The following is a 27,957-nucleotide window of genomic DNA, read 5'->3' as shown; positions in this document are numbered from 1 at the left end:
GAGAATATCTCAAATCTACAATGAACACCGTGGTGTCATTGGGAGTATATATTTGCGATGTTTGTCTTCAGTGACGCAAACAGATGTTCTACGATGAAGGACAAACGTCGAAGCTCTACAAAGTACTACAGTGTGCTAACAGAAGACACTAACCTCCTAGTATCTAAATCTCATATTGTGATTATGATCTTTCATATGATGAGAAACCTTTGAAAACTCTGACAAAATAGCCTCGCCTCGAACCAAGATGTGAGTATGTCACAACCTCTTTCCGACGCCAAAACGCACTACAGTGCTGAATAACGACATGTGAATTGTCTAGCACAGAGTAGGTGACATCGACAGCGACAGCAGTCTTTGTCACTCGTCAACGTACATCTGCCTACATGACTCCATGCCAGCACTACCGATGTACGACGAAGCTATCATGGTGTACGAGAAATCAACACATTATTGATACCCCCGCAGAGACAACAGGCCCGAGGGTCCGGCCCGTCTATGTCTCGGTAGCGGATCTCTGATATAGATTGCAACATATTAGTCCGTATTAAACAGGACCATGAATCAGGATTTTCGATCGATTTGCTCAACCAACACCTTCTCCCAGCCCGACAAGCCTCTCAAGTTCTCAATCAGTGTCAACACAATAATACCCTACTGAGTGCAAGTTTAAGCAAAAATCAAATCACTTTTATCGCACACAACATGTCCTCCTACAAGGCTACCAACCCCTTACCGGAACCACAAACCCCGGATGCCATTGTCTCCATCACACCCTTCGAGTCCGCTCGAATGAGAATGCCCAATTCCATGGCCATTTTGGGCGACAGGGGCTCAACCGGCATCAACTCGTGGCGCTTCTTCATGCATCATAAACCTACCGATACAAAGTTTTGGTTTGATCTAGGTATAGCTCACGTACGTATCCTAGCCATGTCCAACATTCTCACCCATCCTCAACTTAACCACCATCTCCTGGATAGGACCTAACTCTGTACCCACCACGAATCATCGACGTACAACACAAAGTCTTTCAGACCCAACCCGGCACCAGCACGGCCGCTGAAGACACCCAATCCCTGAACCACGACCCTTCCGAGGTCAAATACATAATAGCCAGTCACGCCCATTGGGACCACATATTCCCAGCCGACTCACTCTTTCCCAACGCCACCGTCCTTTGCGGTGCCGGCACCTTGTCCTGGGCCACCCCTTCGTATCCCAGCGACCCTGACAGTACGTTCGACGGTCGCATATGGGACACCACCACCGCCGCCACCGACGGACGGCAAGGCCACGCTCGTCTCCCAGTGCGAGAACTATCGTCACCCGCCACGTCACCTGAAGAATGGAAACCCCTGGGTCCCTTTGACCACGCGCTCGACTTCTTCGGCGACGGTTCCTTCCACCTCATCGACGCCCCGGGCCACTGTGCCGGCAACCTCGCCGCCCTGGCCCGCACGCGTAACGCCGCCGGCGAGCTGCGGTACTGTTTTCTCGGTGGGGACTGCTTCCACAGCCCCCTCTTCATGCAGTACCCCGACGCCCCCTTTGGGAAGGGCGTCAAGGTCACCCCGACCGACACGTTCCACGAGGACGAGGCCGGCGCGAGGAAGGTCATCCGACAGACGGCCGAGCTGAAGCGGGAGGAAGGGACGAGGGCCCTGATCTGGATCGCCCACTGCGAGACCTTGGAGGGATTGTTCGAATTCACACCCCACCTACGCCTCGAGTAACCACTGGGAAACCTCTTAGAGGGGAATCGATCCAACGTAGTCGAGGTGACCTCTGTCTTCCCCCCTCCCCATTTACATTCTATTATATACGTATATATTAATCTATAAAGAAAAGCAGTCAAACGAGGTTTTTTCTTTCCCTCGCACCAAAAGTCATTCATCATGCATACTCCGTACAAGGTGATTGAATCAGTCACCTGATGATGGTATAATCCACATGGCTGCTATTCAACTATGTATGTGACCATGTATCCACACGTGGAAAGAAAAAGAAAAAGCAAAAAGGCCTTTTTTCCAAGAAGTAAATATATACCAAGAACAAATAAAAAAAGAGTATCTAACATTGACCGATAAGGGTGAGTGAAGTGAATCAAACAGAAAATGTCTACGTCATGCAGATTCTGCTTTCTTGAAGCCCCTCATGCCAAAGTCCCATATTCAAACTCCTTAAACGCCATGCTCTTGACTCAATAAAAGCATTTACTCCCTTGTTCAGAACTAATGTCACCACATCCAAGAAAACAAAGTAATTCCACTCTGATCCATCATGTATTCTCCTCATAATGTCCCCATCAACAAGTAGCAAAATCGCCACCCTCAGAAAAGTTAATCCAATGTCTATGCCTTGCTTTCTTGAGGGGCGGCGACAGAATGCTCTCCTTCCTCCAACAAATCTGTAACCCTAGCAAGGTTGCCAATGGTTTCTCGCCCCTGACCCATCAAAAGCAACTTCTCCGCGTTAGCAGGCAGTCCCAAATAAGCTGGCGGCTCTCGTTCCGGCAGTCGATCGACCCAGTTCAAGAAGTCCCGAATCGTCGTTCCTTGTGGAACCTTCAGCGCCTGGCCATCATTGTCCGACACAAGTTCGTGATCAGTTTCGTATGCAGCAGGGTCGAAAATTTTGTTGACGATGTTGTTGAGCAAAGAGAAGTCTCCCTCATCATCAATCTTGCCTCCGTACATTTCAGTGATCAAAGTACGGATCAGATCCCAGGGTAGTTTGACAGGAGCGACATTTGAACGGCCTTGGGCAATAGCTTCGATCCAGGTATCAATGATGAATGAACAGCATTCATAGTCACTGTCGTTGAACTCCCAAAGTCCTTTCCACCCCAGAGTTGGCGCATATCGTAAGCGTTCTTGAAGTACAGCATGCAGGAAGCAGAGAAGGAGGTAGAGTCTGCCCTTTTCCACTGGTGTTTTGGTTCCTCTGTCTGACAGGACTGTCAGGGTATCCTTCATATTGGCTCGCATACCGGCAGGCTGTTCATACACCAGGGTTCGGGATGCTCGGATCAAGTTGACAGGAATCTTGGAACTGGACTCCATCGACAAGAAGAGTCTGAAGTCGGGATGAGGTTTGAGTGCTGATAATCGTTTCTCGAGACTCTGTAACCATTGAGGTGCCAGGTGGACGTTCTTGATCAATACCCAGTTACCATTTGCTGCTGCGCTAGTGATAGCCTTGTCGGCGCTGGCGATAGCCTCTTCTGAGCCCATAGCCACATTCGCACAGTTTGCATTCTGCTTCTCAACAAGTGCATCCACCTTGTAGCTGGCATCAAATCCTGGGTTTGAGCATAGGGCAATGGGTACTGAAGAGTTGACTTCTTTAACAATGGCGCTCAGATCATCCGATCCTTGGAAAATCTCCTGTCCGAACACGTTCGTCACAAGCTTCTCGGCTGTAGGTAGGAATCGGTCTGGTCTTGCGAGCTTCATAAGAAGCAATTCGTAAAGACTTCGGTCAACAGCATTGTCAGTCTCTTTCCAAACTGTTGGAACATGATGTTCAGCGCGCTCAGCAGCGAGGAATTGTGTCCAGGCGTTGCCAGAGGCGTTGATCAGTTGTTGATCAAAAACAGGAACCTGTTTGACTGCGGACATTACATCCTCATCAGAGGCATCAGGTGCGATTGAACCACGAGAACGAGGCCGATTTTCAAGGATCAATTCCATGACAGAACGATCGAATTCGTAAGGTGTTGCACGGACGAGCAACATTGCAAGGGTGATTCGATCTTTCTGCAACATCGATAGTGATGTTCTCCGATACGTTTCAACAAAGATATCCTTTAGAATGATCTCGCTTCTCTCCTCATAATTGGTCTTGTTCGTAAGGTGAGGGTTGTGATGCAAGACCGAATTGAAGATGTCAATGAAATATTGTAATGAAAATCGGTAGCCATGATTGAGGTGGTGAAGCTGTTCAAGCAATGCGAAGATGGCACTACAAGCATTGGCAATCCGGCTGTAGCCTTGGGTAATGCGATCGACTTCTGCCATGACACCTTCTGTCTCTGCGACCTTCTTTGTGATCACTGCGGCTTCCTTCTTGAGCGTTTCCAAGGTCTGAATGACATTGTCGTCGTCCAAGATATTGCCACGAGATTCATTCAGGGCTTGCAACAGTCTCTTTTCAAGTTGTCGTAGGTTGGTGTCAAATTCACCCTGCATCTTGACGAGATTGGTGCGACGCTTGTCAACGTCCGGACGCTCTGCTTTGAGGACATCATTGAGAGACTGAGTCTGCAGACTGCTACGAGTAACAGTGAAGTTGATGAAGGTCGTTCTGCTGCATACGTCCGGGGCGAAATTTGCGGAAGGGTCGCGAGTGGACAAATAGAGCTGGAAATGCTCAGAGAAATCGATCTCTTGTTTGCCCAATTGGATGAGGACTCGTCCACCTGTCTTTTGGTACTCCTTGTTGAGAACATGGGTCAAGATTGGGTCAAGATACTCCGCATCTTGAATCAGAATCGGATTGCCAAATCGCAAGGCGCTTTCAAGCTGTTTGGTAAAGGCATCGTCGAGGAAGCTTGTTACCGTCAATTTGCGTCCTTGATGTTCTTGCTTCAAGAATTCGGTCACTCTGCCAGGAGGGTCAATGATCAAGGGATATCTGTTGAAGCGCTTAAGCATGATGGCGTTTTCCATGCACAGGTCGTCCGCAGGTAGCGAATGACGTTGCCACTGCAGACGCTCATCGGCGGACGAAAGATAACCCAAGACGGAGCCATCGTTCTTGCAAGAGACTCCAGACATCGACATATGATGCATCCAATCATCAACCATGGTCTTTCTGAACTGCTGATCGAAGAGACCTGCGTAGGCAAGGAATGCTGATGCTATCAAAACATCTCCGACCAAAGTCTGGATTTGCGTCTCGAAAGATTTGCTGGCAGCTTCCCATCTTATTCGTTCGGAAGAAAGACTGTCCAGTAACCGGAGACTTCGGTCGACCTTTGTCTGAACTCTGGCCATTTCACCTTTGATTGCTTGCGTCTCGCTGATAAGAGCAGCGTATTCTGTCTTGTATGTAGCGATACTGTTCTCGAGCTTGGTAATAGTGTTCTCAATGGCTTTAGCATTCGCTTTGGTGTCGAGAGCTTTCTCTTCCAGTTGCTCAACCTCAGAACGAAGGGGCCCAACGCGGTCGAGAATCTCGGAATAATTGACTTGGGCCTCGACCCATTGTACAAGAGGGCCACATGCCTTGCTTGCACGGAATACCTTCTCAAAGGTAAAGTCGTCATTGGACAGATAGTCATGGCGCATCTTCTGTCGCAACGGTGGTGTCATGTCCTTTTCGTTGTTATAGTTGACAATATTGGCGATGAAATCGTCCTTGCGCACAACAGCTTGAATACTCTTCCAGCTGTCTACCTTATGGCCAAGCAGAGTGCAGACAGATTCCAGCGCAAGCTTCACACCAGCCGGAGGGTTGGCCATGGAACGAACTTCAGTAAGATGTTGTCTCTTGATGTTGCTAACACTTTGCTGAGCTTCAATCACAGCTGGCTCAGCCTTGGCGAGATCATTGAGCACAATTTCCTTCCGGCTTGCGATCTCCTTTTCTTGCTCTTCCAAGGCACATTGTACCTCTAATGAGGATGTTTTTCTCTGCTCGGCTTCTTGCTGATCGGCCACCATGCGCTGCAGTTTTTCATTAGCTTCAGCGTCTTTGAGCTCTAGTTGCTGCTTCTTCTGGTCTAAGCTTGCTCGAAGATCGCGAACTTTGTCCACTGTATCCCGCAACTTCTCGAGACCGACGTTCAGATGTCGTTGCTGTTCTTCGAGATCCTCTCGCTTTTCCCTGAAGAGCTTGCCAAATTGTGTCACAAAGTCGAGATAATGCCGAGGTGTGAGATATGTAACAATACCCTGTTGTTGCTCCAGGCGCTCATTGGTCCTCTGAATTGAATAGTGCATGTGAACCATCGCATTGATAATAGTGTCACGATGTGACGCAGGAAGCGTAAGATCGCGATAGGCGAGAGGGATGCTGTCTGGAGCAGTGAAGCCCGCTTTGTCCAGATCAATTGATTGCGTGAGCTCGTATCCAACCTGGAAAAGAGCTTGATCTGACCAATCGCCCATCCAGTTAAGCACGCAACGGTTGAACAAGGCTGGACTCGTAGCTGCTTTGGACGACAAACCTTCCTGTGGCGGGTTCATAGTGAAAACAACGTGCAGGTTCTTTACAATTTCCTTGGTGAACCACTTGTAGAGTTCTTCTTGAGAATCGATATGATCGCCTTGACGCTGGGCACCTTCTCTGCAAGCTGTCATCAAAGCAGAGTATTCGTCGCCTTCGAAAAGACCGGGAACTTCTCCATTGGCAAGTAAAGTGTTCATTCGCTCCAGGAAGCCAGAGTCTAGCACATTGGACTCGTCCATGATGAAACAAATCTTCTGACCTCGGGTACCACAAGCTCTCAGAACATTTCGGAGATCTTCATCAAAGTCTTCAGCAGAATATTTGCCATGCACCTTAATCTGGAAGATGCTCAGGCCGTTCATCCAAGCAACGAACCTTGAGAGGGTGGTCTTTCCACTACCACTGGTGCCAATCAAGATAAGGTGGCCTTGTGGTTGCCGGAATACTCTGTCGATACGAAGGGCGTGTTCTAGTACGTCATTGAAGAGGACAAGGGGGACGTCGACCTCTTCCTCGCAGAATGTCTTCAGACGTGCTTTCACGAATTCACGAAGCTGTTCTTGTTCGACAGACACGTAATTCTTGGAGAGCCAATTCGAGAATAGAATAGGTCCTTGTAGAGCTTGATCAATATCTGCCGTGGGGAAGTGCTCAAGTGCGGTCTGTCTGACCATATCAGATGTCCAAGCACGTTCATCGGGTTCCACGAGACGGTCAGAGAACAGTCGCAGTGCCTCATGTGCCCAGATCCTAATAAGACCTTCAAGCGAGAGGTGTTCGAGCGGGGCGATGGCTTCATATATGCCACGAACCCACCGAGTGAGTTCTCTCGGAGAGTAAACATAATGCGGCTGAATGTCTGGGGTGAATCGTGCTTGAGACTTGAGATAGAAGTCCACCATTGCATGCGTCAGAGCGTCCGCAAAGCCTCGTAAGCTTGGTACCACCTTTAGCACAGCATTGTTGTATGACCCGTAAATCTGAGTCAATGAGGACTCGCCAGGGTAGTCAACCATGACAACAGGAGCGTGCCTCAAGAATCGATCGCCAAGAGGATGACGGCCGACATCTTCTGGGGGGTTGCAGGCGCCTACAAATTGAATGCGTTCCAAGGATACCCAGACCTTATCTGACGTGCGCCAGAAGCCATTTTGTTCCACAAGTTGTCGCAAGAAACTGATTGCTCGTTGAGTACCATACTTATCAGGGGCTGGAAGATTGATTTCGTCGCAGAAGATAACTAGCCATCGACCGAGTTGTGTCGGGGAAAGGACCATCCCGTTCAATGTCTTCTTGTATTCGCAATACTGCTCAAAAGTCTTGATGACTAGTTCCGGCTGGGTTGCACTAGAGAAATTGAGACCGACAACCTCCATGTCTGGCAGTTTCCTTAGAGCACTGAAGAGGGTCATAGTTTTACCAGATCCGGGTGGACCGCAAAGCATGAGCGGCTTGTGTTCGGCCAACCATGAGTACAGGACATCTTCGTGGCGAACAGTGTCGACTGTCGGTATGATGACATCGGTTTGCTTGATTGAGTTGGTATTCAGGTCGACTGTGGGTACCTGGGATTGCCATAGGAGCCACTGAGCGTGTGGCAAGTTGACATCGTAGTCGATGAGAGATGTTGTGCTGTCCAGGTTTGGCAGATCGACGTTTGTCATCGTGCTGAGGAAGTCACCAAACTCTTTTCGAATGCCCAACCCTGCATCACTGACAAAACTCCAGACACATGCTAACAGAAGCTTCTTGGAAATGTAGGCTTCTGTCTGTTCCACGTCAAGGGGAAATTCAGGATGATTCAAATCGTATTCTAGGATTGAACGGCATGCCTTGGCAAGCAGACTGAAAACACTGTCAAGCGCTCTGGCATGCGTGAAATCCATGATGTGTCTGTGTTTCGATGCTGTCGAGAGGGCCTTGAGGAGGAAATCATCGCGGTTGGCTAGGCCTCGCAATGTTTCAACAATGTGTCTTTGCGTTTCTCGTGCTTTACTGGCCAGGCCTGAGGCCTTGATCTCGTCGTCCAGATCCTCGAAACTTCTGTCCGCAAGGTTTTGCAGGTAATGGTCAATCATCAGGGACGGGGTTACAGTGTCATCCGAGAACCAGACCATACCGCAACGACTGACAGTGGCGAGAGTCGCATACTTCAAGCTCTCCACTTCGAACATAATGCGCACATTGGGGGGCAGGTTCAGTCGTTCACCATTGGGCAAGGTGAGAAGCTTGTTGTCGTCGAGCACACTGTTTAAGTTTTCAACCCATTCTGGGTCAACATCTCCATCGAAAACAATCCAGTGGCGCTTACTATCTTCGCCTCTCAAATTGTCGACGACCTTTCTCAAGATGGCAGTGAACAATCCGTCCGTCCACTCTCGTGTAGTGCTATCGAGACTGCCATAAAGAGCTTCTTTCGACATAACTTTGGGGTCTATGACGTGGTGCACTCCCTCAACACCTTCGACTCTTTGAAGGGCCTGGAGCAAGACTTTCCAAATTGATGATTTGCCCGAGGCAGATTGACCCACCATCATCACACCATGATGAATGTTCTGGATTTGATACAGTTGCAAGATCTTGGTCATCCAGGCCTCGCTTTCAGTAAGGTGTTCCTCGCGCATGACCTCTTTGATGGCCGAAACAAGCTTGTCCATATTGGCTGGGACATATTCCACGCCGGGGAAGTCTTGTGCTTGGACGTCCACAAGCGTTTCAACATCCTGCTTGATAAGCTTGGGGGATACTGTTTCTCGGATGCTCTGCACAATGATCTGTGGTTCAAGAGCACGTTCATCATCTGTGCCTTCGCTGCTGGATTGCATGCGAATTCTCTTGAGTCCCCCGGAGCTAATGAGCACACTCTTGAGCGCTCGTAGACCGAAGTCGTAGTGAGGCTGTTTCGAAAGCCGCTGAGCACAATGGTCGAAGAATGGCACCACCTGAGCAGATATTTGCTTCGCCTGCTTGAAGCCCTGGGAGAAGAGCATTACCTCTGCAATCAGCTCCTTATCTGGCTTTGACATTGCAACGCTTCTGAACAGCTTTTTCAAATTGTCTGGAAGATTTGAACGTCCAGCATAACCGGGGTTCATTGTGATGAAGAGACCCGAGTTGGGATTGACCTTGAAACGACGCCCGACGAGGTCGATCTGTGCTTTCTGTTCATTGGTGGTGTGTTTGAGACCAATCTGAATGTTCTGGATTTGCTGGGATACTGCAGAGAGAATTCTTTCTTCCAACCTATTGAACTCGTCGAAACACCCCCAGGCACCCACCTGACACAAGCCAAGGAAGATACGACCCATGGCTTGGAAATCAAACGTGTCATCGCAACAGAAGACCAAGGTAAAGCGGCCCAGTTGAAGACCGAGAGCCTTCACTGATTCGGTCTTACCAGTACCCGCAGGGCCATAGGGGGAGCCTCCAAGACGTTGACAGAGTGCTTGTGTCAGGGTCAAGAAGCAGCGATCGGTAAGTGGTGTTCGTACGAGGCGGTCAGGTACTCCGAGGTATTCATACCCGTAGTCTAGGACAGCATTTGCCATCTCGATACGCAGCCGGCTCCTCAATTCAGCACTGGGGTCGTAGACATATCGCATTTGCAGGATCCAGAGGTAATGCCCCGGGGAAGCAGCTTCCGCTTTGATGAGTTTAGCAACAACGTCACGTTGATGCACCGCTTCTGTAATGAAGTGTTCGCACTTCTTCCGAGCCAATGCAGGAAGATCCTGGAGGACGCTCTCTGCCAGCAGATCGAGCAATCGTTCTTCAAACTCGTGTAATTTTGTCAGACCCTGGCCAGCAGCCTCCAATGCCTCTTGAACAAGGTCAGTCCACACGACCTGAGCAGCGAGAATCATAATTTGAGCTGGAAACATGTTCATGTACTCTTGAAACAAGGCTGCGTCGAGTTCGGGCGCAGTGAAAAGTGGCCGGAATGCAGTAATAGCCTCTGCAAGTAACTCTGCCAAAGTGTGCTTGACGCTGTTATCAAGAGAGGTGAGCCAGTCGTTAATCTTAGGCAATTTGATGAGAGAAACCTCTTTCTTCAAGACAACGGACTCTCCTTCCTTTGAAGTGACGGCTGTAATCGTACTATCGTCGTTCACCTCTGCTCCAGAAATGCCTGCGAACATCTTCTTGAAATGTTTTGCCACGCGTGTGCTGTCATTGCTGTTGCCAATAATTTCCAGAAGATCTTCGTCTCCCACAAAGTAAAACCGAGGGAACGAGACACGCTCACGTTCGAGATATTCTCCTAGGGCTTTCTGGATCTTGCTCAGGAGCTCAGCGAGCCGTTCCAGAGACTTCTGAACACCGGGGATGGCAAGAACATCCATGACAAATGGAGACTTGTATACCTTCTTCATCACAGCAGAGAATTCGGTATTGATGTTGGAAAATCTGCTGGACTCTGTAGGCAGAAGGTGCTTGATATCATTATTGCCAGTGAACACGCCCTCTAGGTAGACCCATTGTCTCTGCACATCGATCCAGACGTCAAAGAGAACATGCACGCGATTGAGCTTGTCTTCCCACGCGGAAGATTCCTCCTCAAACTCTTTGTAATAGGGAGAGTGTCTCATTGCTTGCAGCGAATTGAGGTTCTCGCTGCACTTGGCAAAAAGATCATCCCAACCGCGAATAAGCCGACATTTGTTCTGGTAGTTGACCAGGTCCAGGGGATAACTTTGCCACGTATCGCGCACTTGTCTGACGAACTCTTCCAGAGCTAGCTCGCCCCTGGCCTGAGCGATAATATCTCGGATTGTGGATTCGCTCGTGATCAGTTGCAGGTCCCAGACATCTCCTAGCGTCATCGACACCTCGGAGTACCGCTTGTTTGGCTTCAAAGCCTTGAAGATCTTCAACCAATGTCGTTCTCGAATAGCATCGGATTTCAGATCGGTCAGAAGCGGATTTGCCTTGATAAGTTGTCGCAAGACGTTCTGCACATGCTCAAATGCAGCGTATTGGCGCATGCGGCTGGGCATTTCCTTGGTCATCTTCACCAAGCCATCAAGGGACTGGCGGAGTTTTCGAGGCTGTAAGCTGGTCCACAATGTGTCACGAAGGTCATTGACACTCTGCCATATCGTGGAAAGGGCTGACCAGACCGACTTGAAATCACTGACTTCTTCGAGAGCAGAAGCCAGAGCAGTGTCTTTCGTTAAAGGGAGAGCAAGAGCTTCCTTGGCTCTTGCAACTGTGTCGGCCTCATTTTGGAGTTTCTCCATCCGTGTCTGATATGTTCTTAACACTTCAGCGGCTTCAGCCGGAGGAATTGTGCCGGACACGGGCTTCTCTTCCGACCACTGCGCAACGACGTCTGCTATGCGACGGCTGATGGCACGGTCTTCATTGATGACATTGGACCGCAGGGCATCCGTTTGATCCTCGACGATTTTGCTTTTGCGATTGAGTATCTCCTCGAAAGCATCCCACTCGTCACTGACTTGGGTCGCAGAGAGCCAATCAGCACCGAAATTGTAACGTTGTCTGGAAAGGGCTGTCTGGCCCTGGCGGAATATCTCGACCTCAGGACCCCACATGGCGGCATTCCTCCTACATTGCTGAACAGTCGTGATGAATGCTACAGCTTGTGCGGTGGACGATGCTTCCAGGGACTGGTTTTCCAAATCTTGCCGAGATTGTCTCATGTCATTGAACACTTCTGCCATCCGATTGCCAAGGATACCACCAAATTTTCTCGTGATTTCGTCCTGCCAGTTGTCGTATTTCTGAGTGATCTTGGACTGGACCTGCTCATAGTCAAAGACAACAGTGCCAATGGCTTTCCGGCCCTCTGAAGTATCGAAGGTCGATCGTGCATGGCGAACTTCTTGAAGTAATTGATGCCACTGACCAAGATCGTCACCCAGGCTCTCGTGCAACTGGTCGCTTCGCAGGTCCCAAAGGTTCTGATATGTGTACCATTCATCCAGGTAAGTTGACATTTGATCAATTTTAGAATCGATGGCTTTGTACGCCGTGAGCAGAGTCTCGACAGTTTCCAAGGGCAAGTCGTTGTAGGACAGGGTTGCCTGTGCAAGGCCAGCATCTGCCGTTACTTGATATCGAAGCGCTATCTGAGGTAGATGGCATAGGACGTCGAGCCAGTCTTCCAACTGGTTCACCCAGGACGCTTTGACAAAGTTTAGAGGGGGCTCCACGAATATGGTTTGGTTGTTCATGATGATTTCAATGTTTGTCTGGGGAAATTGCACATGGTAGATGGCGTCTTCCGGTACAACGGTATTCTGCTGCATTCCGTCCTGACCATCTAAAGAAATGAAAGTGGTCGTCCAGTGCTTTAGAGCATGCTGCAACCGTTCCTGGAATATGCGTCGAAGCTGTAAATTCAAATCTGACACCCACGGTGACAAGTTGGCATAGCTCTCCAGATTCATCTTGTCCACTGCATTCTGTATAACGTCCATCTGGGCTTGGAAGGACTTCGCCGAGTATTGGCACGATTTCATCTCCGAAAGTGCCAGTTGGATTTTCTGATCGAGTTCTCGAATGATCGCGGTTTTGCTCTGCAGGACTGTAACAGCCGTAGCCAGATCACGTACATACTGTACATGGGCAGAGTCATTTGATGTGGACTTCCCTTTGATGTGCACTTCGTACGAATGGATGAATGAATCCCACTGCAATTTAACGCCGGTACTGAAGAGATTCTGTACTTCTCTCTCATAGCCAGCCATCAGCGGAACCATGTTGGGCATCTCAAGGATGGTCCGAACCGTCGAAAAGTAACCAGACACACTTTCCATCAGACTCAGTGCATACGGATATACTCTTTGAGCCTGTTTGGCGGTGGTAGCGATGCGATGCGGGATCTGGAAGTTCAACCATGTCAGATTTCGGACCTCTTTGAACAGAGATATGGCATGGTTGTCAAAGTTGACGTTCAACTCCAGGGCTCCGTTAGCACTACGGCTGCGCGTGATGACGAAGAGCCTCCCTGTCACCGAGATATCTCTTGACTGAACATCATATAGCCATGCTTCGTAGATATCTCGAGTGGTGAGTTTCTTTCGGAACATGTTACTTTCAGCTTGTAACTTTTCACCATCTGTATGGAGCTTCCAATCCTCTCCGAGAACTGCCTGGACTTTGGACATGTAGCCATCCAGCTGTGATTCGATTTGTCGCACCCAAAGAATTGCACCAGCCACGGGAGGAATATCACGAAGCTGTGCCATCATTTGTGCTTCAGAACCGCCATATTGCTGCTTGAAACGCTCGTGCAGAGCTGCAATGGCGCTTTTGACGTTGTCCAGGAGTTGTGCCTGATATGACGCTATAGCGCTTCTGACCTTTTGTCTGACAAGCAACGCATTGAACTTTTCAAACACCCGAAACATCTCGTTGGCGGTCTTTGCCTTGCCCAGGCGGTCTCTCAGTCGTGCAATGATGGAATCTTCAACACGAGATGTCCTCTCCGTGTATTGATTCTCTGCATCAACCCAGACTCTCGTACCCTCGTCTGAAACTTCGAGCACATTTACATGCCTGACGACTTCATACGCGGCGTTGACCTCGTCGACAGCATCGACATCACCAAGCTCTTCTATGATCGCGGCACCGCCTTCATCAGGAGGCGCCGTTTGGCCAGAAGCCGTCGACTTCGCGCCAAGGACGTTCACAATCGTCTGGAGTAATTGTTCATGATTATTTCGAAATTGGTTCACATACCGTAGCCGCTCTTGTGTCTGGGCATGTTGAGAAGAAATTTTCACTGGAACAAAATCGTTGTTCTTGCGTCTGGTGATCTCTCGTGCGACTGCGGTAAAGCTCTTCAGGTGATCGTCCCAAGTTGTCCACACCTTATTGACGGACTCCATCAGTTTCTGGAAGTCCTTGTAGCTCGAAGACATGATTGACCTTCCCTGAAGCAGATTGTGCACTTGGGTGTTCAACTCCGCAGAGATACCTTCAACAAGTTTCAATGCTCGTCGAATTGGATAGTTGCAAACCCTCCATTTTTTGTTGAGATGGCCGAAGATAGAGTCCAGTGCATCCACCACCTTTTCCAATGAACCTGCAGACGAGAGTTCGTCGAGGGGGAAATCACGCATAAGGGTGTTGTAATTGTGCACGATATCCCGAGCCTCTTTCAACCCGGTGTCGGTGTCAAACCCAATAACCTGCTGCTGCCGTTTCGCCTTCTTCAATATGTCCATGGTCAGTTTGACCCCTGGCGATTCCAATTCGTCTCCCAACTTTGCGAGGGCGGATTCGAGGTTCAACCAAAAGTTTATTTCTTGAGCAGCAGTCGCTTGAGCGCCAGAAAGGTCCTTTGCGAGCTTGGTCAGGGCTTGTATTGACTTGATCCATCCGTTGACGGTATTCGTAAGACTGTTTTGCACGGTGGTGTTTTCCAAGATATGTGTAGGAATGAGCTGGACAGCGGGTGGGACACCCTGAGCCGTGGCATCTTGTAAGGTGTCTACCACGACCTCGTGTAGGGGCAGGTGAACAAGCGGAATATCAGTGTTTTGCTGCAAGTTCAGAAGGCTAATCTCCAATTCCTTCATCCGCCTCTTCGCTCCAGGCACACCACCTTTGGCTTGGGCATCGTACCAACTACGGTTTCCGGAACCGCCTCTCCTCGTATATGCGTCAAAGTATGGGCCAAGTACATTATGTAGTAGTGAGTAGACAACGGTATAAGGTGAGGCGAGTTCGGAACTAGTGGCTACTTCGCTATCGATAGCGTAGGAACCTGGAAGGTTAAAGACCTGTATCTGATGTGCAAGAGGCTTTCGGGAATCGAGGGGACCAGATAGTTTGAGGAGAGCAATCGAGGCGACGGTCGTCGAGGAGGGAGCCAACTCAGACGATAGTATGTAGCTATGCTCAATTTCTGTAAAACAATTAGAATCAGACTGTACAGTCCCTTCGGTGAACTGACTTGGGCTCTCGTCATGGCCGTTGACCAGGCTTTCCCTGATGTCCTTCTGCGCAAACAGGGTGACCTGCGAATCGCTCGCAAATTTGGCACATTTTTCGAGTGAATCTGCACGGTCTGGTTTGGACAACAGGCTCCCTACAGCTTCGAGTTCCCTCCGCGCAGCACCGAGTGTGATTTCGATGAGGTTGGCGATGTGTTCGAGAACATTCAAAGGATCTGCTTCTACCAAAGCGGGTGCGGAAGCCCCATTAGGAGCAGTAGGCGACAGGACGTCCCCCATGACAATAAAATCAAGAAATCAAGCGGGACAAATTCGATGTTTCCGACATTGGCCAGCCTCGAGGCCCTTGAACGCCGGTACAATGCTGATGATAGAGGGGGTTCATGGGATAGATGGAATTGTTTCTCGTGGCACAAACAACGTAGACTGTCAGTCTGCGGATAAAGTAAACCTGGAGATCGCGCAAAGAAACGCGTCTTTTGGCCAGCACAGGGAAGGCGCCTACGTGAGCCCCGTCGCCAAGCCTGAATTATAAGCCGCACCTGCCCGCCAATGGCATCTACTGCATGTGACGACAGTGGCCAGATGGGCGAATTCAAGCCTATTAAGCCCGTTCATTCTTCAGGGCTACGGCACGGCTTCAGGGAGCATTAGGCTTAATCCAGCTTTAGTCAATAGCCCAAAGGGCCCCGATCAGATCAATTCTCCGAATGAAAGGGGCCACGAGGACATTTGGCTATCAAGAGACCTAGAACTTTGAAGAATATCCGGATATAGAAGAGCAATCGTTTAGTACCTGTATCGCCGGAAATACCCAGCACTGAATTTTATTAAACGTTTCTCTGAACGTTTTCCCTATATGTCGTCAAATCGCTGAGGGTATCACAATCAATCATCAACCGCAAGATCTGGCCCAAAGTCTCAACGTTATTATCTCATCGCGCAAACATCATGTCCGGGTCAGCAACCAGCCAACTCCCCCATGAACGGATTATGCTAGGTCTAGGTTTTTAGCATCCTGTCGAAAGGCAAGTCCAGCAATTGACAGTTGACAGCGCGCCCTGTTCGGCTTCCCAATTACGAAACTGCCGATAGGCGGCTCTGTGCAGTTGCTCTGCTTCTGTAGCTCGGACTGAGGATGCACTGAGAGTCGTCATACCTTTCGAACCCTTAAAAAATGTGAAAGTATGTGCACGGATCTCGTAATGCCCGCTGGTAGGTCGCCGAAGGGCCTCGGCAGGTTTATTTGTATGACAGAAGATCCAGGCGGCCAAAATCATTTCCTGGCTACCTCTAGAAGGCGATCTGCGAGCATGAGGCAGCACCGTGAATACTGGTGTTCTGACAAACTTTCGTCAGGGTCATCTTGCAATACCTCTTGTTCCCTTGGCTCTTTTTCGATCGTTTTCCATCGACTCATTAGTCATTTGCCTTACGGCCATCGCATACTCGATATCAGCATCAGATGTCTCCTCGGATGACCTCCTGCCAGGCCAGCTGGATTGAGATCGAAGTATATGTGCATCACTGGACTCTCGTTGCGGGTCAGCATAATCGATTGCGTCGAACCCGTTTTCTTCGGCGTCACGATCCCTTGACGCATTTCTTGCCACAGCGGCAAACCGCTCATCTTCGATGTGATGAGTTGGTCCAGGTTTGAGTTCCTCCCATGGCGGATTGATATAGTCACCATCGGGGCTTCTGGGCATGTCTGGCAAGGGGCTGACAGGTTGAGCCCGATCTCCCGATGGCGGCGGCGAAGACCAGTTGTTCGCCTTTATGACATCGTCCATATGTTGCTTTGCTCGTGTATCTGCGCCATCCATGGCGAAACTGCCCAAGCGACTCAGCTTGAAGGCTCTGAGGCGATCCAGAGCAGTCTTAAAGTCGTCCAGCACCACGGAATCAGTCAGACACTTGAAGACGAACGACAATTTCCAGAAAGGATTGATCCCGACCGGGAGGGCAGACTTGAGTGCTGATGTAACGGACAGCACATCCAGGACTATGAAACAGATGCTCAGAATCATTGCGCCCAACATGACTGCAAAGCGGGGTGAGATTCGGACGATTTGCACCAAGGTGAGATCGTATTTTGTTTTGATGTTGTAGAACAGGATGCAGGCGGCTAGCACCCACCATGGGTCGCGACACAGCGCCTCCCATGGCCTCGTCTTAAGGAAGACTTTGTTGATGTTATGGAAGTATGTGAAGTTGGCATAAATCTCCACCACCCAATACGGTTGGACAAGGATGATGGTGCCAATGAATAGTCGACTGGCAGTTTTGTTCAGGAATGGTCGGATCTTCATCCACGCAATGACATTGTGCAAAGACCAGGAGATATTGAGGAAAATGGCGGCCACGGAAAGCCACCAGGCGTAAATGGGAGGGTCAAATAGAATGAAGAAGCCTTGCCAATAGCCCAGGACGAGCTGTAGGTGAAAATCGAGCGTCAGTGCCTATTCACTTCGTCGCAATGAGGATCCCAGAGCACTTACCTCGAGCAAAATGAGCTTGTGTAATAGAACCCCTCTACGCATATTGGCCAATGTTATGCAGGACATGATTATGAGTGAGCCGATCATGAATCCTTCAGCCCATGCTTCAAGAACCAACCCGTGGGGGTCGGTGGGCTTGTTGACCTCTTGGTCTTCCCGCCGCAGCAGGGTATGCAAGACATGGTGAGCCCTGGGTATCGGGCTCATTGTTGGCGGCAGGCGCAAGAGTGAAACGGTGGCGGAGGGAGAGAGAACTGCTGTCGGGGTCCGCCCATCAAAGGCGATCTCGCGAGACAATGCGCATGGCCAGACTCGAGGGACGGTCTCGGAGACAAAGAGTGCGGGTTTCGGTTGGGGCGAATGAGAAGCAGTGGTGATAGTTATTGTACTTTTCTGCTGTATATATCGCTGAGGGTAAATCAGGGAGGAAAGAGGTGCGTAAGAACGAGCGGAAGGAGTGTCGAGTTCTAGGACTGTGGTAGTGTTGAGCAATTAAAATGAAAGGTGTGGTGACGGTTGAATGGAGTGCGCAGGATGAGAACGAGGTGGGAGCGAAAAGGCGGGATGGATAGACGGCAAAAAAGGCAGTTCTATTCAGCCCCCCCAGTCAAGCATTTAGTAAGAAGGACGGAGCAATAACCCTCAATTTGCAAAAGCTGCTTCCAGGGTTTTAACCTGAGGCCTCGATGCAACCGAGAATCTCGAGGGTGGAGCTTGTTTCTGCATCCGTATGGAACGCACACTTGCTCGAGTCTCTGTTCCTCTTTTTCTCTGGTACGAGTAGAAACATGTGGACGAGCCAGGTATATAGGTACAGTACCTACGGAAACACAAAGACCCTCGACTGTCCAACCTTTCTCTTACTCACGAGGCCAGAAACTCGTCACAATGGCTCCTGGCAACAGAGGGTCCACGAATGCGATCCAGGCCTCATTCCTTTGCCTACAGGGGCTCCAGGGGGTATCTGCTCTCGTGACCATGCTCCCTGTACGTACTTTTTACGGGCGGTGAAGATGCACTCAAACCACCTTGCTATACTGTACCCTCTTTGCTCTAGGGGGGAGTTGTTCTCCTCTCCTCTTCATTTCCCTGCTGGCTGCGCTACTGTTGGTCTTACGCAATCGCCTTGCTCTTCGGGGTTATTGCCCACCCTTCGTCGACTTTGGCTAACAAATCCATACTCGTATCGCCCAGGGGCTTGTACTCCGTAGGTACGAGTACGGGGTAATGACTTACGCAGTTGTGCCTGAGGGATCAGCGTCTCGCTCAATTTAGCCGAGTCGAGCACGAACCCTGCCTCCATTCCTCCCTCGTGTGCCCCGGCGACTTCTATTCTCTTCACGCTCCATTTCGCTCCTGCTGTGACCGTGTAGATGTCGTACAGCAGGCTCAGATTGGAATTTGACCTGGTCGAAATTCCTCGCCCGACCAGAGCAACACGCGCATCGACTGCCACGTCTCAAAGTCATGGGACATTTGAGGCAGCTGTTTCGACGGAACATACCACACATTGTTGTGGCCAGAGCTTTGCCGAAGGCCCGAGCGACATGTTTCCCGATCCTTGGGCTTTGTACAAAACTAGGCCAGCTTATGGTTGGAGGACGAAGGTCATGGTTGGTGTCATCTTCCCTGCTAGACTCGCTTTCAGTAGACAACCCTTGACGTTAACAGTATCAAGTCCGATGCCCGGGTTGCGGATAAAAGTACTCGTACGCAAGGAAATTCTTGTCATCGTACGATCATCTTTCATTCATTCATTCGTACAACAGAGTATGGTCTTTACAAGGCACCTACGTACATCCTTTCTCCTGTCGATTATCTGTATGACCGCACATGGTAATCTTCTGCGTCTGAAAATGACTTTGCGTGAGTACATTCTGCTGCAACCTGGAGAAGAGCCAGGCGAGCCCTTGTTACAGTTTCCCCCGCTTTCAAACAAATAGGCGCCTCTTCTTAGCCTGGAACTCAGTATTGTGATCCCGCAACTCCGTACTCCGTACTTCGCCTCGCTTACAACCACGCTCACATATAGCCCCCAGTCTGGTGAGCCATTCCTTCAAGCACTCCTGTTTCGCTTTTTATTTAGCAGCACGCTTTCAACGCTCCGGCGCCCGTAAGCCCTCGATAATATGGAATTCCTCAAGCCACACGGCCAGTTTGCTGCTTTGGTGTCTGCGTGTCAAACTAGCCAGATGTCCCTGGCATCTGATTCCTCACACCACAAATCAGACTGGTAAACGACGACATCTATCTCCCGAAATGATACCATCCAACCTGCAAATACCTTTGTCCAATAATCACCCATATCCTGTCGGTGCGCGCCGGAGTTCTTCCAGAAAAAAATTGCTGTAGCTTCCCAAATAAGATTAATTTTTTGTCGTCACCGTCTCTTGCCCTTACCAGTCTGCAGTTCTTAGCGAGGTAACTGGGGGAGCGGAGCTGATACGCAATTCGATTCGGGCTTTTCGTACTGCAATGATTGCGCCACCGACTAGAGGGATTAACGCGGCGACAAGGAGGCCTGTTGCCCTGCCAAAACCCCGGCGCCAATAATGCCACCGTCGCGAGCCTCCCGCAAGAAGACACTCTTGCCACCGTCTTGCGGTCCTGCTCGCATCACAAGTCGGTCGATGAACCGCTGACATTGTTCTTTAAAGTTAGGATAATGCTGAATGATCCCTCCAGTATACGCAATAACAAGCTCTTCCGGTCCTGACTTCCAAGCCGTGGCGCCTGGGGCTGGCGAGAGCCCATCACGCACATCATGTGAAGGTAGCGCCAGATGGCTGTTCTTTGGGGACGAAGGCTTGCTGTCTGATGTGAAGACCGCGTCTGGAAGTGAGGCAGGGCTGCCTGGCTCGGACAATGCAATCTCGCCGACGGTAGCAAGGAGGCCGACAGTCGTAGCGGCGATGAGCCCCGCGGAACGAACTTGAACAAGATGCGCTATTCTGCGCAAGGCTCCCGCTGAGTGTGGCGTCCAGCCCCAGTTGGACGATTCTGGCGGTGGCATTCGACGCTTCAATTCTCCTGCCAGTTCTGCATTGGTCCTTGACCGTGCAACTACCGCGCTGACGAAGGTCGTGGTGAAGCTGTATGGATGGACGATAGTAGCGGGAAGTGAGGTTGATGGAACTGGCGGCTTATGTGCTCTGGTCATGTAATCGTGGAATATGATGCGCACCAGCTCTCCTATATACCTACCTCCTGTCATGTACTCCAGAGGTTGGAAACCCGGTCGTGCACATGCCGCATCCAATTCACGATCCCAATCGGTGGTGATGGATTGTAGTGGTCCACAGGCACCAGCGATTGTGATTTCAGTATTGACAACAGTCTCTGTTGCTTCTGGCTTGTTCTTGCGAATCGAGGTAGCTTTGGCCTCGCCCAAGCTTGAGAATTTCATGGGCACCGTGGCGTTGCAGCCAGTTCCGACAATGATGCCGGCAACAACTCTAGAATTTGGCAGCGACTTGACACTGTATGCTAATGATGCAAGAGTGGCGATAGTGTCATTGGTGATGGCAGCAATCTTTAGTCGGGGGAGTGGGCCAAGTTTCCTTCTCTTTGCGCGTGGGGATGAGTCGTTGCTTTGTTGCTGTCTGGTATGTCGAGCGTAGCCTTGCAGCAAGGTGGAACCCAGATCAAGGTCGGAAGTTATCGTGAAGCCTTTGCCCATGGGCATCAGCGTCGCTGAGTCGAGCTTCTCTTGCCTAAATCACATGTTAGCATGGAGCAAAGCAGTCTGTTCTTCATTCAGAACCAGTAACTTACATCATGGGAAAGCTGAAAGTAATGCCCATTGGGAGTTCCTCCGGGACTTCTACCTTGCCAGTATCCGAACTAAGTCGGTCCCATACGACTTCCGCGATACAATCACCAATCCAGGCAAAAAGGTCATCAGTTTTGTCCATTTTCAGATGTTCGCCAATAGGCCAGGCCTTCTCCAAGGTCCGTCGTACACGCGGTCGCTGGGCATTTCTGATGGTCTCACGTGACTTGTCCTGGCCTTGAGCGGACGATGCGAGGTCATCAGCATCCCCCAGTAGTTCGATGAAAGCAACACGCAAATTGGTGCCGCCGACATCGATGGCGAGGAATTGACCTGTCTCATGGCCCGAAGGTAGCTCAGTCACCGGCGTCGGGAGAAACTGTTCTTCAGAATGGAGTGCAAGTTCATGGTAGACTTTTGAGAACTGATAGGCCAGGTTATGGACCACGGTATCATCGATAAGCAGCGGCTGGACAAAAGACTCGAGCTCAGCTTCCACGTCGTCTGGCGGCGGGCTGCCATTACTGGCCGATGGCGCTGAAGCCCGTTCAGACATGGTGTCGTGATATATGAGAAGCGCGTGAGGAGGCCAGGACTTGAGTGGTGTGAAAGTCGGGAAGGCTGTTCACGTGCAAGGCATCCAGCATTGGGCGCCGGGTGCGAATGGGGAGAGTCGCTGAAACACTGGGCGAGTTTCGGAGAGTAAGAAGGCCCAGAGATTTGGTTCTTTGTGTAATCTTCAATGGCAGTTTTTTGTATTGCGAGACTCAGGTGTCGCAAAGGCAGCGTGACTCAGATAGCTGAAGATCAATGTTCAATGTTTCATGGTCCAGGCAGATGTCACCCTGGAGTCGGATGTGACGCTGGGGAGAAGGAAGGAAGATCGAGCGTAGTGTAGTCAGCCTCAATTAGATTTCCAGTGTTTGAAGCTCGTCCTTCCGGCATCGCACAGACCTACGAACCAATAAACACGGCTCCCCGGCCAAAGTCACGAATACGACGGTCAACATGTTCACTAATAACGCGAGGCCGCCGATAAACTGGGGAACCTGCACCACGGCTGCACCCAAATACCAAAAGAGACATAGGCTGCCCACCGAAGGCCCTCCTGCCACATGGCTACAAGGGCTGATTAGACTAAGAACCGGCGCCAGAGAGGGACAGGCGAGTCACAGGCCGACGATTTGACATGTCAAAGTGCTACTAGGCTTCATGGTGATGACCCGTTTTCTGCTTAGAGGGATGGGCAAACCCTGCGATAGCGGACAGAAGGGCGCCTCGCCAGCCAGCTGAGATGCCCATGCCAACCTCAAGTGGGTTGCACAAGACACATAGATTGGAACTGCAAATCGAGAACAGCCCGGAAGTGAACCGGATCCCGAGGGCGAGCCTCAAGGTATCTACTCCGAATTCCATAGACAATTATAGTTTGTCAATGATACTGTACGGAGCAGCCAGAGATTGTACCTTGAGTACCTAGTGCTGTGGAGGGCCAGGCTCTACGCATCTTAACATTGGGTACCATAAATACGGAGTAGGAGTATTAGTTAATCCTCATCACGACCAGGAAAACTAACGGTCTCCTCCGTTTCATTGCTGCTTTAAGTCGCCGTTGTCGGGAGTGCAAATGGCCCTGTGCTCGTACTCGTACTCACTCCGTACTTTGTACGCTAGCTTTATGACCCGCTACCACATGCGCCTCGACAAGTACTCCGTGTCGTGCGGACAACACAGGTCGTATGGAAATTGTCCCTCACAAGACCGTGATTCTCCTCACCGCTGAATTAGTTACTTGACTTGATGGCTTCACGGTATTCCCGTCTTCCGGAAGACAAGTTTCCGGTCTCCGCGTCTCTCAGAAAGCCCTCCTACGAACAACCGCGAGCAGAGAGATATACTCCCCAACGGCAATGGATCAGACGCATCATACCCGCCATCTTGACATTGGTGGCACTTTTCTCACTGTTTCGCGCCGCATTTGTCTGCCGTCACCACTATGACCCTGCAAAATCGTTCTCGCAAGTGGCTGTCGATGAAGATTCAGAAAAGGTTCCCCTCGAGATTCACGTCATGTCAAAGTGCCCCGATGCAAGGGACTGCCTGCGGGATCTGATACTGCCGACCATGGTGGAAGTCAGTGATAAAGTCAACTTCACGATGTCGTTCATCGGAAGGTATTCTATGCTAGACTCAAAAGAGCTATATTCTTTGCTTACATGCTCTTTAGCGTCGACCCCAAGTCTGATGCAGTCTCTTGCAAACACGGCCCTGGCGAATGCCTCGGGAACGAAATCCTCCTCTGTGCCGCCAAAGTTTACCCAGACGTCAAGATCTGGCTCGGGTTTGCGAATTGCATGATCTCAGATTACCCTGATATCCCCAATCGAGACCTAGTTGAGAGCTGCGCGATGGAGCACGGCATCGACTTCTCCAAGTTGAATGGTTGTATTAGTGATGAGGGTGAAGGTATTGGCCTCCTTCGGTCGAGCATCGAAAGAAGTGAAGAATACAATGTTACAAAGAGTTGCACCGTCAGACTTGCGGGCGAGGTCCGGTGTGTTCGAGATGGTGGGAAGTGGTATGACTGCCCGGGCGGTAGCGCGGTGAAGGATCTCGTTGGGGATGTCAGTGATTTGTACAACAAAGGGACCAATTGAGGTATATTTCCGCAGCGATGGTGGTGACCAGGTGATTTTTGATTTTGTTGTGTTGCATTATACCCCGGAATGGCATTCTCCTTTGACTGGTTGGATTCTCCTTTTCCCGCTGGCGCTGCCACACTGCTCGACATGAGAAAGCATCAGATATATCTGAACATGTTATCTCTGACACTCCGCTTCATTGCAACTGGCTTTCCATCTTCCAATTCCGCACCAGCAGCGCCCCCATCTCCAGACAAGGCCTCCATTATGCTACGCATATCTTCATCGGTTTGCGCCACGCTCTTGTGAGACTCCTTCGTCTTCTCGGTTGCTTTATGGCTCTTTTCAGAATTAGCTTGCTTGTTAGAACTTTTATTGACACCACTTGGTGAGGTAGTGGAGATTGCCAGTCTTTGCATTGTCATCCTGGAAGGACGGCATACAAAAGTCCGTGGCGATGTTGTTATGCGCAGCAGAGACATGATTCTCCCTCAACACCACCTGCGATGATTACGTGTAGATGTGTGCGATGATCATGCGAACAGTGATTGCCATACTTCAGGTTTTCTTCACGTCCAAGTGCATTGCCTGGCACTACGTAAGTCATCGTTGTAGGTATTTGCGTCAGGAGAGAGAGCATTGCAGCCAATCATCAGTTAGTCACTAGCGTTTTCGTTCCGGCCAATAGACGACATAGACGCTGCCTGCGCCGCCGTTGAGTTACTCACGTCGTTCTTAATCTACATACCCAAGTTCTCTAACACAATTCTTCTGCCATCATTCCTGCCACTCGCTTTCTCCCGGACTACCCTTATCACCTCACAATAAACTGGTCTCTTTCAATTGCCCACGAGTGAGCGGGAAGAGGTGAATCAATGGCTGCAGCAACGCAACAACAGTATTACGAACTCTACCGTGGTAGTAGGTAGGTTAGCCCAATATCGTGCGGGCATCTTGCTCTTGGTTTCATTTTCGCCTTCGCTTTCAACTTGGATCTTGTCTGGGACAACAATTGACTGGTTAATACAGCATCGGCTTGTCGCTCATTGACACCATCGATGACCTGATCAACGATGGCCGCATCGAACCCCAGTTGGCAATGAAGATTCTAGCCAATTTCGATCGCGCGATAGCCGACAATCTCGCTGAGAAGGTCAAATCGAGGCTCACATTCAAGGTGTGTAAGGACACTTCGTCTGCCATCGAAAATACTGAGATTTGTATAGGGCCACCTAGAAACATACCGATTCTGCGATGATGTCTGGACATTCCTTGTGAAAAAAGTCAAGTTCAAGAGTGATGGAGGGCAGGAGTTCCAGGCCGAAAAAGTCAAAATCGTCAGCTGTAATTCTAAGAAGCCCGGAGAGCCTTGATACTGGCAATATCACAATCTTCTGGGCCTGGTTTGACGTTCATGCTGTCTTTCACGGCGGCCGGTTACTTGGAGAAAGACATCAGAGCAGCCTGGGATGATTTTTACGACGACTATTCAACGTTGCATGCTATGGAGTTCATGGGCTAGTGGTTGGCTCAAAACTATCTGAGTTATGATACCCAAATTTTGGCGTTATACAGGAATAAAATTGGGCCCGCGTCTGTTGCGATATTGCAGCAGAAGGTATAAATCATCAAGACTAGATCAGAATGGCGGTTCGCCGGATCTACCATAACTTCCATGCTTCTGTGCCACTCTTCGAGATCACTTTCACCTATGAATGAGGAGCAGCCAGGCGGGGTGTGGGCATTTGCGCAGCCTCGCCGCTCCCCAAGGCTGATCTCCGCGTAAGGTTTACCTAGTGATTACCTTCAACAAAGCAGTAGTTTTCACCTCGTTTGCCAAAGCAGTGGGATTGAAGGTACTGCACAACATAATACAGCACCTGTAGCAATCTCCCCACTACATTAAGCGCATTAGAAATGTACACAACGTTTCTTGAGCATCATCCGAGCCGCGCCAATCCACCTTGATTCAGGCCCCAGAGGCAGCCCGCATTTCATTCTTCGACATGGCTCGCACCTTGCCATGGACAACCGATCATGCACCACCGCCCAAGAAGCAACGTACAATTGGCTCAGTGCGATCACATACAGAGCCATCCTCTCCTCCTGCACTTGGTAGATTGAGTGAGGCGGTAGAAACTCCGGCACAAGAGAACCTGTCTGATCGCACTCCAGCAAAGCGAGACCGCGGTCAGTTGCAAGACATGCATGCTGTGACTTCGAGCTGACCTGAGGCAGGTGCAACGCCTACTTCATCGCCTGTCAAAGCACCGCCGTCCAGCGAGTGAGTACAGGGCTACAAGGGTAACTTGCATTGCTAAGGTGCTGTACAGGTTGATGCACGACGGCTATGACGGAGATGACATCTACATCATGGTCGAAGATGAGTTCAATACTGTCGCGCAAAGCTACACCGCACACCTTCATTTGGCCGAGTACAAGAGACTGGTGAAACAAGCTCGCGAGGCACCTCCTAAGGCTCTGCCAGAACCAACCTCTCCGATGTCGAAGCAGGCCAAGCAGAGACTGAAGGCGGATGCTCTGCAACATAGGCAAAAGGACGTATTGCAGAGGGTGTTGGGTCGCTCAGCTGTGGATGAGGAGGAAGACGCAGGAGACGATCTTTGGTCAGGCACAAGTCTCGCTCCACTGATGACAGGCAGCAACCCAGGCAAGACATCTCTCCTTGGGCTGGAGAAGATATCGAGCAACACGAAAGCCGGGATGGGTTTCGTCAGACCTAATAGCAGTGGCTCTTCCGGCAAGGACTCAGAAAGCGATGACCTGAGCTGGGATAGAAAGCATGTGGGCAAAGCTCCGATGATCCGGGACGATGATCTATCGACCCGTGCAACCTCGTCTACGTCGAGGACAACGCTCGGCAAAGCTTCGAGAATTAGAGTAGCAACGACTACAAGACAAAGACACAATCAAGACCGGCCCCAGCCTATTTCGCCGGAACTTAGGAGCGTTGACAAGGAGAGTAATGAGCAAGGTATCGGCCAGTCTTTCTTGCGCCGATCACAAACTACGTCAAGACAACACAAGGATCGGTTACGTACACGCCAGCTGAAGGAACAGGAGGAGAAATCAAGGCTAGAAGAGGTGCCAATGTTCATCATTTGAAGTCAAATCTGCAGCTCAACAAATACCCAAGACAACCTTCAATAATTCAGAGGAGGCAGACAAGAGTTCCTCCAAGGCAAATGAGACGATGGTCTTCTGGTAGAGAATATCACGTCCAATACGTCTCGGCTCGGCGGCATGTTTGTCGTTTTGCACGTGGCGTGTTTCGTTCAGAACGTTCTAGGCATGGTGAGAGGACTCCTGAGATGGATCGTCCAAATGCGCCGTTGACATGATACATGTTGCGGCCCAACACCAAGTGCCCTTTCGGCCCCCGATTCTCAATCCGGCCCGCGCACCATCACTGCATTTCCTTCAGGGTCATTTGGACATGGACATCCTCGCGGCGAAAGTCGGTGGGTTGGCCCTACAGCGGTTTCTTCAGTGTTTGTGCCTTTCAGAAGGGTGTGTTAATTGATTTACAATTGTGACATCGCGGTGCTCTGAGACTGGACGGGGTTGTTTGCGAAATCGAGCCTTGATCCGCTCGATCTTTTCAAGGATCGCGGTTTTGAGGTTGGCGAGAACATTCATCCTCGAAGCCGGTCTAGATGTCTGTCGGTGGATTGTTTCGGGCAACCACTACTAATGAAGTCTGTCTACCTCATATATAAATGGGGCCCTGCCATCGAGTCCGTTTGTAGCGGGTATTTGTTTGGCAGATGTTGGGAATGCGTGTCACACGCTTAGTATTTTCTCCTTGAACGCTCACGGCCAGAGCCTATGTTCAATGATCTGAAACTGTGCGAACGCGACGAGCCTACAGGTATGAGATTGAAGTCATGTATTGGATAAAGAGACATTACTCAATT

At 50.2% G+C, this 27,957-nt stretch overlaps 7 protein-coding genes across 8 annotated transcripts; 4 read left to right on the top strand and 3 right to left on the bottom strand.

Annotated features, from left to right (window-relative positions):
- Positions 1–220: 220 nt before the first annotated feature.
- Positions 221–1,736, top strand: PV06_10988 (uncharacterized protein; the record flags this gene model as incomplete). Its single annotated transcript, XM_016412591.1, has 3 exons — positions 221–249; positions 323–918; positions 984–1,736. The coding sequence occupies exons 2-3, from the start codon at positions 706–708 to the stop codon at positions 1,734–1,736; spliced, it is 966 nt and encodes a 321-aa protein (XP_016257090.1). The 5' UTR covers positions 221–249; positions 323–705.
- A 287-nt stretch (positions 1,737–2,023) lies between these two features.
- On the bottom strand, positions 2,024–15,543 carry PV06_10987 (uncharacterized protein). Its single transcript, XM_016412590.1, has 2 exons — positions 15,104–15,543; positions 2,024–15,055 (listed from the first exon to the last, which is right to left on the bottom strand). Exons 1-2 carry the CDS (start codon positions 15,381–15,383, stop codon positions 2,355–2,357), a joined length of 12,981 nt encoding a protein of 4,326 aa, XP_016257089.1. The 5' UTR covers positions 15,384–15,543; the 3' UTR covers positions 2,024–2,354.
- Positions 15,544–15,852: 309 nt separating this feature from the next.
- PV06_10986 (uncharacterized protein) lies at positions 15,853–18,218 on the bottom strand. Its single transcript, XM_016412589.1, has 2 exons — positions 17,606–18,218; positions 15,853–17,539 (listed from the first exon to the last, which is right to left on the bottom strand). Exons 1-2 carry the CDS (start codon positions 17,810–17,812, stop codon positions 16,466–16,468), a joined length of 1,281 nt encoding a protein of 426 aa, XP_016257088.1. The 5' UTR covers positions 17,813–18,218; the 3' UTR covers positions 15,853–16,465.
- Positions 18,219–19,357: 1,139 nt separating this feature from the next.
- PV06_10985 (uncharacterized protein) lies at positions 19,358–22,223 on the bottom strand. The gene is made up of 2 exons (XM_016412588.1): positions 21,380–22,223; positions 19,358–21,318 (listed from the first exon to the last, which is right to left on the bottom strand). Exons 1-2 carry the CDS (start codon positions 21,931–21,933, stop codon positions 20,106–20,108), a joined length of 1,767 nt encoding a protein of 588 aa, XP_016257087.1. The 5' UTR covers positions 21,934–22,223; the 3' UTR covers positions 19,358–20,105.
- Positions 22,224–23,045: 822 nt separating this feature from the next.
- PV06_10984 (uncharacterized protein) lies at positions 23,046–24,546 on the top strand. The gene is made up of 2 exons (XM_016412587.1): positions 23,046–23,551; positions 23,605–24,546. Exons 1-2 carry the CDS (start codon positions 23,178–23,180, stop codon positions 24,032–24,034), a joined length of 804 nt encoding a protein of 267 aa, XP_016257086.1. The 5' UTR covers positions 23,046–23,177; the 3' UTR covers positions 24,035–24,546.
- Positions 24,547–24,757: 211 nt separating this feature from the next.
- Positions 24,758–25,685, top strand: PV06_10983 (transcription initiation factor IIA subunit 2). The gene is made up of 3 exons (XM_016412586.1): positions 24,758–24,944; positions 25,049–25,196; positions 25,246–25,685. Exons 1-3 carry the CDS (start codon positions 24,895–24,897, stop codon positions 25,390–25,392), a joined length of 345 nt encoding a protein of 114 aa, XP_016257085.1. The 5' UTR covers positions 24,758–24,894; the 3' UTR covers positions 25,393–25,685.
- Positions 25,686–25,858: 173 nt separating this feature from the next.
- Positions 25,859–27,956, top strand: PV06_10982. 2 transcript variants are annotated; one of them, XM_016412584.1, is made up of 3 exons: positions 25,859–26,209; positions 26,258–26,303; positions 26,353–27,956. In XM_016412584.1, exons 1-3 carry the CDS (start codon positions 26,026–26,028, stop codon positions 27,143–27,145), a joined length of 1,023 nt encoding a protein of 340 aa, XP_016257083.1. In that variant the 5' UTR covers positions 25,859–26,025; the 3' UTR covers positions 27,146–27,956. The 2 variants fall into 2 exon arrangements, with proteins under 2 accessions (XP_016257083.1, XP_016257084.1); XM_016412585.1 differs by having other exon boundaries at positions 26,258–27,956.
- The last annotated feature ends 1 nt before the right edge of the window (position 27,957 follows it).

This window comes from Exophiala oligosperma, assembly GCF_000835515.1.
Source record: "Exophiala oligosperma strain CBS 72588 unplaced genomic scaffold supercont1.17, whole genome shotgun sequence".
Taxonomy (NCBI): Eukaryota; Fungi; Ascomycota; class Eurotiomycetes; order Chaetothyriales; family Herpotrichiellaceae; genus Exophiala; species Exophiala oligosperma.
The sequence above is the reverse complement of the archived record's forward strand: the minus strand, read 5'-3'. Positions and strand labels throughout refer to the sequence as shown.